The sequence below is a fragment of the Carcharhinus amblyrhynchos genome, chromosome 11 (assembly GCF_965287045.1).
Source record: "Carcharhinus amblyrhynchos chromosome 11, sCarAmb.v2.hapA, whole genome shotgun sequence".
NCBI lineage: Eukaryota > Metazoa > Chordata > Chondrichthyes > Carcharhiniformes > Carcharhinidae > Carcharhinus > Carcharhinus amblyrhynchos.
In genome coordinates this window covers 50,881,868-50,894,562 of record NC_137334.1, presented here as the reverse complement: position 1 = coordinate 50,894,562, position 12,695 = coordinate 50,881,868, and the positions used below count along the sequence as shown (strand labels likewise).

Genomic DNA, 12,695 nt, shown 5'->3' with positions numbered 1-12,695 from the left:
AACCATATTGTTAGAATGTCCGGTAAATCTTTATTAAATTTAAAAAATATGTAAGTAAAAGGAGGAAAATTAGTCTGTTTAAAAGTTATTCTAAGTTTAAGTAATTTGTAAATCAACTCCCTAGATCCACTTTCTGTGCCAGCAGAGAAAACAACAGATGTTTTAGTTCACTGTAATGTTTTTTACCATCTCAAATAATTGCCTGTGACACTGAGCTATCAGATTATAGATAGACCAGAATATGAAATTGTAGATATTTCATTCAGTTCATGGTAGAAACTGATCTGAATTTGTTGCTTTGCTAGTAGTATGTACCATTTGTTTTAGTTTCCTGGTAATCAATTTTGGAAGGATTATCAATTCTACTGCCATAAATAGTGAAATTAAAGGACGACTCTTTTTTGCACTGATGCCTTGTTGCTTAAAGCTTGAGCCAGTGTTTTCTTAAAAATTGTGTTTTATGCTGTTTTTGGATGCTAAGTTGTTGATTGCTCATTACAAATGTGGTCCTTCATTTAGATTTGGTGTCAAGTATCCTCAACATTTTATGATAGTCATTCTGATAAGATAAGGAGGTGGTAGACTCCAATAGTGTTGTATAGAAAACTGTCAAGTATGTAAAGAAGGCTTTTTGCTCTTAATGTGAAAATAATTTTTTTTCATTTTTGAGTTTGAGAATGTAGCTGTCTCGTATCAGCAGGAAGTAAATTTGGAGACACTTATCAGGCATAAATTTCAGTAGAAGTTGAAGTGCATAATTATCTTCCAATAACAATAACAACAGGACGTGAATGGTGCTTCTGCAGGAGTGAGATATTTCCACCATTTGGTGAAATTCCAATTTTTGGACAATGGATTTTGTCCCTTTTAATTGTTTTTCTGATCTCTACATTGGCTTGGCTGGTGTCTTCTATGTGACCTAAGCCAGGAGGAGTGAATCTCAAAGTCTGGAAAATCTGATAATAAGGCTGAGAGCAGGCTCAGAGATCTGTTGCTTATCCCATTGGGCAGATGTGCTCTGCTGCTGGCCACTAGGAGGACAGGGTTAGCAGCAGAGCTCACACCCCATGAGGTCTGGCATGCTTTTGCGTGGGAGAAGGGCAGTACTGGAGCTCAAGGCTCCACAAGTTCGGGGGAGGGGGGAGATCAGCAGAACTCTAAGCTCGACAAGGCCTGGGATTCGGAAGAAGTCAACAGCAGATCACTGAGGTTCCACAGGCAGGGTTGGCTCTGTTGGACTTGATGTGGGTATGCCGGCGTTGGACTGGCGTAAACACAGTAAAAAGTCTGACAACGTGTTGTCAGACTTTTTACTCTGTTGGACTTGGCAGGCCTGTGAGTGAGTGGGAGCAGTGAAGCCCAAGCCTCATTGTGGTTTGGCAAGCCTGGGTTGGGAATGGGGAGCACAGCCTGAGCCCCCTGCAAAAGGAGGCTTGAAAACAGTATTTTGCAGCGATAGAAGGGGTCTGCCACTGGCTGGTGGTGGGATCTTCTGGCCCACCTCTGTCAACGAAGTTTCCTGCTGTATGCGCCCTCTGCCATTAGGAAACCCACGGCAGAGGTTTACCGTCTATGACACAGAAAGATCCCATCGGTGGAAATAGCCAGGAAGTTCTGGCCAGTAGCTGCGGAGGATGCATATGAAAGTGTGCCAAAACTGGAAATTCCAAAATGAGTGAGGTAGATAGATTCTTTATGTGCATTATCTATTGATTTGTCAACTTAAAAGTGTGAGGTGTTTAACCATGTGCACTGGGGAAACAAAAATGTGATGGTTTGTTCTCCAGCAGGAAAAAGAGATTAGATTTCTTTGCTGCATTCAAAAAAACTTCAAGACACAAGCATTTCTTCTTTATTCAATGCTTGTCCATTGCAAAAAGAAGCTGAAGTCTCAAGAATCTTTCTTAGTCTATTCAACATGCAGTTAGTGAAAAGTGTTCCTCATTTTAAAACAAATTGAGAGCTTGTAAACCTACAATGATTTCTACTCTTCAAAATTGTCACCATGTTGGTCCAAAATTTGCTGTCAATATAACAGCAAAGCTGATGGTACTATTATTTATGTGCAAAGACCATTGCAGCTCCAGCAAAGATGTCTGATTCAAAGCACTTGTTGAGAAGTTGATGTTGGAGATGATTTTGGCTTTCTGAAAATTGCATGTTGCACTGCATGAAGTAGCATGAAGTTCCTGTACTTGCACGGTACATGCAAAGTAATATTGTCACAGAAAGCTAAGTCAAGTCTTTTCAGCTCCAGATATCCTTTTCACAATGCATTCAGTGTTAATTACAACCAGTTCAAGCTCCCTGTTCTCTGAAAATGAACTGTTAAAAGCATGGAACTTCATTAATTCGGGCTTTAATTGTTGGAAACTATTGAGGGAAAAAGCAGCAAACTTGAAATTTTTTTTCTCTAGATTTAATCTTTTTTCCTTTTTTATCTCTTTGTGCACTTGATTTAACAATTAATGCACCCACTCTAATTATGTTTCCTTCTCAGTCCTCGTACTTAATTTAACAGTGCTATTACTTAATTGATTATAGAGATGTACAGTTTCATATCCTATTCCCACAGGCCCGAGATATTCTTTAGAGGCCACGCACAATTTTCATCTCAAACTTGCAGGAGACAATTTAGCAACATTAAACTGGCATCATTTGTTTTCCTGCCGCACCAGATTTTGAGCCATTATGTTCTTTTCAAAGTTTGTTTATTTTTTTCCCCCCACATTTTTTTGATTTTCTCCTTTTGTTTGAAGTATGGTATCCCTACTTGCTTGCAAGTCCGTGGATGCTGGTTATTGTTAAGTACGTGGTTAAGGGCCTGTGGTTGAAGTGAGGGTGAGAGAGTCTATTTATTATTTGCCCAGAGCCAACATCCCCTCACCAGATCTCCCTCCAGTCTTGTGCATTGGAGTTGCTGGATGTTAGTTCAATGTGAACTCTGGCCGACCATACCTCTGGATCAAAGAGGGGGCAAAGACCAACTGCAGTGTCTCTTAGGAACATACAAACAGTAGTGTGCCATTCAGCACAATCATGGCTGATTGGACACTTCAATGACTTTTACACACAGGATCACCATAACCCTTTATGTTATTGTTAATCACAAATCTCTCTCTACTTTAAACATACTCAATGGCTGAGCTTCCGTGACCCTTTGAGATAGAGAGTTGCAAAGATTCACGGCTTTCTGTATATTGAAATTTCTCCTTGTCTTGTTCCTAAGTGGCATCTCCCCTTATTTTGAAATTGGCTCGAGACACCCCAACCATGGGAAGTGTTTTAACTGCATCTGCCTTGTTGATTCCTTTTAAACATTTTGTAGGTTTCACTGAGATCATCCCTTATTCTTCAAAACTCTTGAGAATATAAGGGTCAGTTTGCCCAGTCTCTCTCAAAACAGTCCCACTATCCCAGAACAATTCTGGTGAACCTTTTGTTGTGCGTCCTCTGTGGCAATAATATCTTTTCTGAGGTAAGGGAACCAAAACTGCATGCAGTACTCCAGGTGCAGTCTATCCAAGCTTCCATACATTATATCTGTGTCACTTGTTCAACTGACATTGGCTAACTCGGCATAAACCAAAGATCGAACGTAGAAGTTTTCTAACAGATGACTCAGCTACTCAATGACTAAAATCATTGAACTATGAAGAAGGTATATTGATTTTTTTTTTTGAGTAATGTGTTTATACACTTTTAAAATAAACTGATTTGGAATATTCCAGGAAAGCTGAACAGATGTTTGGAGAGACTGAAGTATGGACTGCAGTTCCTGAACGAGATCGACAGGAGATCTACGAAGATGTTTTGTTTTTCTTGGCCAAAAAAGAAAAGGTTTGAATATTTAAAAAGTCACCAAACAAGAACAGGGCTTTTAACATTGGGCTGTATGTCTTTTCTGTATTTCTTGCGCGTAGAAAGGCATTGATTCTAATCAATGTAATCAACTGTTACTTGATTTCAGGAACAAGCAAGGCAACTGAGGAAGAGGAATACCCAGGCACTGAAGAACATTCTTGACAACATGGCTAACGTAACGTACTGCACAACGTGGTCAGAGGCACAGCAGTATCTAATGGATAATCCAACTTTTGCAGAGGATGAAGAGTTGCAAAGTAAGTTAATTTGTTCGAGCAAATTGCAGATTGGAAGAGCTGAAAACAGGGGTGTACGATCTTTTGGGAAAGGGAGCTGATTGGACACGATATACTAATCGTGTAAGCCATATATGATTGAAACACTTGGATGGAGGCTGAATCCTGATTCAACTGTGATTTAGACGAACAAACATTTTATCACAGTGTTGCATGGATAGGATCTTAGATTCATATTTATAGTAAAACATAGTCTATTTATTAGTGTCATAAGTAGGCTTACTGCAATGAAGTTACTGTGGGATGAAGTTTACCCCCTTCCCCCAGCGACATACATTTGTCACATATCAGTACTGGACAATTTCTTGACATGAAATCTGACTGTGTGGAATTTGCACATTCTCTCTGTCTGCATGGGTTTCCTCTGGGTGCGCCAGTTTTTTTCCCACAGTCCAAAGATGAGCAGGCTAATTGAATTGAACATGGTAAATGTGCAGGGTTACGAGAATAGGACAGAGGGGCTAGGCTGGGTCAGATGCTCTTTCAGAGAGTCAGTGCAGACTTGGGTCGCATGGCTTCTTTGCATGGATAGGATCTTAGATTCATATTTATAGTAAAACATAGTCTATTTATTAGTGTCATAAGTAGGCTTACTGCAATGAAGTTACTGTGGGATGAAGTTTACCCCCCTCCCCCAGCGACATACATTTGTCACATATCAGTACTGGACAATTTCTTGACATGAAATCTGAACTTGCTTTGCTTTACAAGAGCTTTCATCCATGATGTCAGTTTTGTCATAGTCAACCAAAGGTCATCTTGCAAATGTTCACAGGAACCTTGAACACAAGGTGAACTACTGCAAGGTAAATTATGGAAATGTTTGTTTTCACTAAAACTTTGGGCCTGATTTTGCCATAGCATTGCATCTGTTTTTTGGCATGGAAAGTTGGTAAAGTCGGGTGTGAAGTGAGTACATGATCCCTGCCTGCCTCCACACCGATTCCACCTTTACCAAGGTCTAAAATTGGCTGTGATCAGCATCACACCTGAAATGGCGTAATGGCCATTTAAATGCATTTGCATGCCTTTAAATCGACTTAATGGGCTGCACGCCTAACTGTGTCAGTAGTTCTCCCTGGGTGGCAGGGGGCTGGGGGGATGAGAGGGTCAATAATGTTGGGGGGAGTGAGACAGTGTTCTTGGGGGCCAGGGTAGGCATTATCCAGCCCGGGATGGATGTGGCAGGGGAAGACCGTGCTATTGTTTTTCTTCTGCGCCCGCGCAGTTGGATTTGCTGATCAGAGCTGCAGGATTTCGGGTGCATTAAGCCCTTCCCATAAGTTTGTGCAGTGCAATTTGAACTCGGCTGATACTTTTGCAGGCAGAGTGCGTATGGGACACTGGAGAACGGGCCTAAAAGTCGGATCTGAAACACTCCCAGTTTGAAGTTCGCCCAGCACTCAGAATCAAAATGGTAAAATAGGGCCCTTGCTGTCAAAATAATACCACATGCATTATATTGCTCAAAGCACCTCTGACATGTGTAATCAGAATCCAAGCTGGTCAGTAAAGTCAAAACCAAGATTTTGAGCTTTTCTTTACTGACAGTTTATTAACTTTGTTCAGTCTCCAACACCCAATGTCCCAGCTGTCCCCTATTTATAAGTGATCAAAGTACTTAATAAAATAATGCCCTCACCCGTGTATCTTAACAATATAACATATGGTTAACAGCTTGTATTCTTAGAATGCTGGCACATCCATCACATTGAGCTTGCTCTTCTGATGATCATTGTGTTGGGACCAGTCAGTTCCATTGCAGTTCACTGACAGTAAGAGCATTTCTAAAAAGCTCTGGCAATCTTTCATGGAGGTTTTGATGGTGCTGACAAATTTGCATGCTCCACTCTCATGCACAATTTCTAACAGGCACAGTACACCTGCAACACAAACAATGTATTCAATGTTTCCTTCACTGTTGTACACCAGCAGTCATTCGGAAAACATCAAAAGGCTTTCATCAGTTGCCAACTCCTTGACAAATGCTTTGAGAGCAGCAAACCCACTGTACAGCAGCACTTGGGCTCCACATGCCTAACAGAAGCAAATTTTTCTAAACTGACCCGCAGGCCAGTGCCATCCTCATGAGGCTGCCGCTGCACTTTACGAATCCGAGAGGGAGAAATCCTGTGGGAAGGAGAGAGGAGGACAATATGAGTGTGGGTGCTTGTAATTCCTAGGCCCATACAGCAGAGCCTGGTCTCCCGTCATTTTGGAACTCTTTGTCACTGGACCAAGGCCTTGCTCCGTCAAGGCCATATGGTAGCTGATGTGCAACAGCCACCCCACTTTAAAAGAATTTGGGCACCTTTCATGATTTAATATGAAGCCAGAACCCTTATAAACAACAACAACTGACTGAAAAGGCACATGGTTATCTTTTCCCTGGAGCTCGGGCGTTTCAACATTCATGTTGCTGCGCTAAACATGACCTGGTGAACAGGGAAAGGCCAGCTCAAGGCACAAGCTGGCAGTTGCACCTTATTCTGGAAAAGTAAACCAGATGAAAGTCACCGCCTTGTTGGGATTGGCTTCACCAGAGACTCCCCCTTGCAGGATGAACAAACAGCTCACCTAACCCAGAACAAATATGTTAACGCCCTCTGCATACAGCTCAACACTGGAAGCTGCAGATGACCCAAAGAAGAATTTTGCTGCAACCTCAAATAACTCTTGGCTTGAGTCCTAATGGTTGACAAGCTGATCCTCTTCAGTGACTTCAACACCCAAGCTGGAACCTCCATTTTCCAGCATCTTCAAGAAAGGGGATAAGCCTGTCAGTAGTAACTACAGAAATTTCATGCTGTTGACCACAGGGAAGTTTGTCACGAGTTCTCTTTAATTGCCTTCGTGCAATGGCTGAAGATCTCATTCCAGAGCCACCCACAATGGGGCGTAATGGACGTGATCTTCACTACACGCATCTACAAGAGAAATGCAGGGAACAACAGCAACGCTTGTACATGGCTTTCTTTGACCTCACAAAAGCCTTTGGCCCTGTCTGTATCACGATGACATGAAAGCCAGGAGCTTGACTACCAATCCACCACAGATCCAATTCACATTCTGGCTGGGTTCAGACAACGCTGTGTCACTGTATCAGCGCTCTTTTAGGTTTTCATTGTTTTCTCAGCAAGTTCCCCACTGGAGTGGAACTGAACAACAGAATGAGTGCGAATATCTTCACCCTCAACTGCCTACAAGTCAGAGCTAAACATCCATAATACAAAGGTTCTCCACTCACCTGGAAATCCCTGGCCTAAAGCCACCTGAAGTGAAGAAGTATCTGCAAAGAATCTGAACATTAAGTTTTACAAGAGCAAGTTGCAGCCAAGTGTCAGCAGCAAAAGGAGCACATAGCAACTAGGCATCTGTTCCCCCAACTACTGTCTATGCCACCTGTGACAGAGACTAGGTTGTGCATTGGACTTCTCGGTTGCCTGAGAATCATTTTTCAGTGTGGCAGCAAGTCATCCTCAACTCTGAAGGACTGTCTAAGAAGAAATGCCTTGATTCTTTGTCTTCACCTACATGTTCGAGGCAATGTTATTGGTCAAGTTAGTAATCTTTTCCAGATGTTTGAAGAAACCAGAGGGCACAGCCTCAAGATAAGGGCTGGGCAGTTTAGAACAGAGTTGAGGAGGAACTTCTTCACTCAAAGGGTGGTGAATCTCTGGAATTCTCTGCCCGTTGAAGTGGTGGAGGCTGCCTCGCTAAATATATTTAAGACGCGGGTAGATAGGTTTTTGATAGGCAAGGGGATTAAGGGTTATGGGGAGAAGGCGGGAAAGTGGAACTGAGCCACTTCAGATCAGCCATGATCTTATTGAATGGCAGGGCAGGCTCGAGGGGCTAGATGGCCTACTCCTGCTCCTATTTCTTACGTTGTTATGTTCTTTAAAAAAATTCCGTTGAAAAACAACTTTACCAAACATTAGGTTCATCTCAACTTTTTGTAGTTTACACCCAGATCTAGAATGAGTTACTTGTGTAGAAGGCAAAGTGAGCAACTGATCAATGATGTCATTTTGTTGTTTGATGTTTTCATGTTCTTGATGTTTTTATCTGTAACAAGGTTGTACCACACAAAACTCTGAACCTTTTCAAACTGTTGACTTGTGAAATCTTAAATTATTGTTTGCTGGTTTCTTCTGTGTGACAGCTAATTTTGATGAAGAAAGGCAATGCACTATTTTACAACAGTACCTCGAGTGGTTTTACTGTCTTTGCAATCCCATCATCTGTGATGCTACAAAGTCAGCTCGGTTCATGTCCACTGAATAATTCTTAACATGCTACCAAAACCCACTGCATTGAATAACACGTTTTAACATTTATTGGCCATTCCCTGGAGCAAATTGTTCTTTATGTTGAAACTGGTGTTATATTTAATCTTGTTCTTCTATTATAAATTGTGCTCTTAACTCAACGTGCAAATTAATGACCTTGCTGCAATGTTGCATCAAAAAGTGCTAACTTACCCACTGATCTTGAAAGAGGTAAGCCTCAGACTTTGTAATAAATCTGGAAACATTCCTCTTTCCAATGCTGACAGATTCAGCATTACACAATGAACTGCCTGCAGCTCACACCTTTGATAACAATTATATTTTATTCAAGGAACATGTTTGCAGCTCAAGAGCTGAATTGTAGTGCCACTTAGATTGAAAAATTCAGACTAAGTAGTCAAGTTAAAAACTTGGAAACGTGACAATTATGAAGGAACAGAAGTAGACAGTCATCCAACAGATAATAGGACAGTGGCAAATGGTATATTAAAAAAGAGTGTTGAATTCAAATTATATTACAAACCAATGCACCATTTCTACGTTACAGGCAGTAAAGTACATTTAGACTTCACGATTTAAGTGCTTCATTGACAATCCAAACCATGTAAGAAGTAGGGCCTCTGGTTTACCTTGAATGCTCATGATAACCAGTTCTGAAATGGGGTAGGTTGCATCAGGGATTTTTTTCAACTTAGTGCAAGTATTAACTCTTGTTAGTTGAGCTTTGTGACACGAAGAGAATTGTCATATGACTGGTACTGAGGGCATAAGATCAACCTCAGAGCATGCTTTTATATACTTTCGATCTGCGCACTTGGAACCTGTGAGAGGCCAGGATGATACACAAGCGCAGTGCATTGAACTGAGGGATGGAGATAGCCAGTGTTGATCAATAAGGCATGTGAACACTCAGCCTGAGAATGAAGACCTGTTTATTTGTTATCTGTCATGGAATTATAATATGAAATCATTAATGACTGTGATATCAGTTCTTATGATTCACATGTTTGCCCTATACTTTGGGATTTTAATTGCATCCTTGATATATACAAGAGGTGTAATCATTTAGGAACTTAAAATATGTTTCCATGTGATTCATACAACCTTTAGCTAGAATAATTGGCAGAAGTCACAGTATTTGAGAGAGTTGGCAGAATGTCTCTCCTCTGCTCCTTTTATGCTTGTACATGAAAAATCCAGTCCCCTTCCCAAATTAAAACTCCAAGCTTACCTTTGACTAAAGGTCCAGCTGCCCCAAACTCAGTATTTCGCCCCACCTATCCCTTACACAAAGACCATATACTGAGTTACCATTTTATATTTCATTTGCTGATCTGTTCTACTTGTGCCTGCTGCCCTCTTTTGCAGTTTGGCTGGATCTGACATCCTGAATAGCCACTATTCCCACAGTGATTACCACAATCGTATTCTCCATGATTGGTGTGGCAGATTCATTGAAAAATTTGCAAGTTGAAACTTTAAATTTCCTGAGCCATGGTGACTGGTCATTGTTGCATTCTGAGTGATGTCGTGAGGCTGCTCTTAGATGGTTTAAATGTTAACACTCCGAAAATACATTTTTCTAACATTCATGAGCTAGGACGTTCAACCAGATTGAGTGGAAAGTCTTCAATTGGCAATAGCATTCAGAGGACACAAGGGAAGTGAAAGGAATGTCCTAGATATGATAATTCATTCCAGACTTGAAATTGAGGTTTGTTACTGGATCTTCAGAAAACTTAATACTGTGTTTACTGGTAGAAAAGGTGGATAGTTTTGCAAAAATCTCTGCTTTTGCAAATGATTTAAAATTAATTTCTGTCTACTTCCCCTTGAATGTATTGGTTTCGAGTTTGATACCCAAACTTTTATTTTTATAGATATGGATAAAGAAGATGCACTGGTTTGTTTTGAAGAGCATATAAGAGCATTAGAAAAAGAGGAAGAGGAGGAGAAACAACGGGGTTTGCTTAGAGAGCGGCGAAGGCAGCGTAAAAATAGGGAGGCTTTTCAAGTAAGTGACAAATTAAATTTGCAGGTCACGTACATAACAATGTGCATTGTTTTATGTCAAATTGTGTTTGATTACACTGCTGCCGAAGTGCTTTACGGTGCTATATAAAATAATTTGTTGTTAGAGCGGTAACATGTTTTTACATTGTTGCTTATGAAGATTATCAGTGACCAAAGAAGCCATAAAGCAATTATTTTTAGTTAATTTACATTATTTTTGTTTAGAAAGGATTTTTCTGGCTCTTTGCATTGCAGTTTATTCTCTTTCTAACACTTCCAAACTTTTTTAATAATAATTCATTGAATGCTAATTTTAATTTGCAATCAGTAATTAAGATTTATTTTATTAGATGATAACTTTAAATGTTTTAACTTGCCTCAAAAATAGATGGATTAAATATTTTTTAACGAAACTTTCACAAGTTCCTCATTCTTCGACTTGCAGCTTTAAAATGGTAATAGATAAACCTCCAATAAGATTTAGCTTACACATGCCACAGTACATCATAACTCTGTATCTAAGTATACTCTGGTTATTCCCTTAAAATTTATGTCCCATACTATCTTAAAGCCGCATGAGTTGTGACAACAGAGAAATAGGAAAAGGAGAAGGCTGTTCATCCCTTTCTCCTTCGAGTCTGCTCCACCATTTAATAAAGCTGAGCTTTTATCTCAAGTTCCACATTCCAGCATATTCAAAAATTCCCCATAACACTTAAAACCCTTAATATCCAAAATTTCAGTATTCTGTGTTTTGAATATACCCGGCAACTAAGCATGGTAGCAAATTCCAAAGTTTCACAACCATCAGAATGAAGAAATTTCGCTTCACCTCAGTGCTAAATAGCCAACCCCTTTTTCTGAGACTCTGAGCCTAGTTCTAGACTGTCCAGCCAAGGAAACTTTCTCCCACATCCAACCATATCAAATCCTTTAAAAATGTTCTATATTTCAATGAGCTCACCTTTCATGCTTTTAAATTCCAGGCAATATAGATCTAATGTACTCAATCTCTCTTTGTTCCAAGAAACAGTCTGGTGAACCTTTGCATTGAATCTACCAACATTTCCCAACCTATCACTATTTATTTTCCCACATTATATTTCATCTGGCATGTTCTCACTTAATTTCAATACATCCCTTTGCAAGCTGTTGCATCCTCAGCCTTACCTTCCCATCTATCTTTGTACCATCAGCAAATGGAGCTGAGAATAATATATCCAAGTCATTGGTATGGGTTGTGAAAAACTGAGGCCCACATGATACTCCACTACCTAGAGGCTGCCAAACTGAAAACTAATCTTTTATTTCTACTTTGTTTCCTGGCTGTTAATCAATCTTCAACATATTAGCACTGATCCCATGTACTTGATTTTGTGGCGGTAATCGCTTGGATGTGACCTTATCAAATACTTTTTGAAAACTTAAATATATCATATTTACTGATTCCTACTTTTCAAACCTGTTATTACAATCTCAACAAGTTCATTTGTCAAACATGATTTCCCTTTTATAAATCCTTTTGACTCTGCCCAGTTTTATGATTATTTAGTGCTCTGTTAACTCAGAATCACAAAATTACAGGACCTAATCTCACTCCCCTGTACACTCTTTCATTTCAAATAGGAATCTAACTCCCTTTTGAATACCTCAGTCAAACGGCCTCCACCACCCTGTCAGAAATTTCATTCCCAACTCCAAGCACCTTCTGGTGAAACATTTTTTCTTCACGTTGCTTTTACTCATTTTGCCAATTATTTTTAATCTGTGCCCTCCAGCTCTTGATGCGCACTAGTTATCCTGTACATACTTCTCAGGGTCTTGAATAATTCTATCACATCTCCTCTCAGCCGCCTTTTCTCCAACAGAAATAATTCTAGCCTCTTCAAACTATCCTCGTAGCTACAGTTGTTTATCTCTGGAATCATTTTTGTCAATAATCTCTGTACTCATCTCCAATGCCATCACACCATACTTAAAGTATGGTGCCTAGAACTGGATGCATTACTCCCCAGATGATGTCAAATGAATTGATTGTAGTATTTTCCCTATTACTGAAGTTAAAATAATGGGTTTAAATTCCCTGATTTCCATTTCCTTCCTGTCTTGAATAGTGGGGGGTTACCTTCTAATCCATGGGACCTTCCTATGACAAGAGCATATATCGAGGGAATTCTGGAAAATTAAACAAATTACTATAGCTGTCTCTTTTAAACCCTGAGGAATTAGG

At 40.0% G+C, this 12,695-nt stretch overlaps 1 protein-coding gene across 6 annotated transcripts in view; it reads left to right on the top strand.

The window, feature by feature from the left end:
- prpf40a (PRP40 pre-mRNA processing factor 40 homolog A) overlaps nucleotides 1-12,695 on the top strand; it is a 69,933-nt gene that overhangs the window by 36,235 nt on the left and 21,003 nt on the right. For all 6 annotated transcript variants that reach the window (XM_080199081.1, XM_080199078.1, XM_080199082.1 and 3 more), the window contains 3 exons: nucleotides 3,732-3,840; nucleotides 3,971-4,121; nucleotides 10,333-10,466. In XM_080199081.1, the coding sequence (XP_080055207.1) occupies nucleotides 3,732-3,840; nucleotides 3,971-4,121; nucleotides 10,333-10,466 (394 nt within the window). The remainder of the gene's footprint in view (nucleotides 1-3,731; nucleotides 3,841-3,970; nucleotides 4,122-10,332; nucleotides 10,467-12,695) is intronic.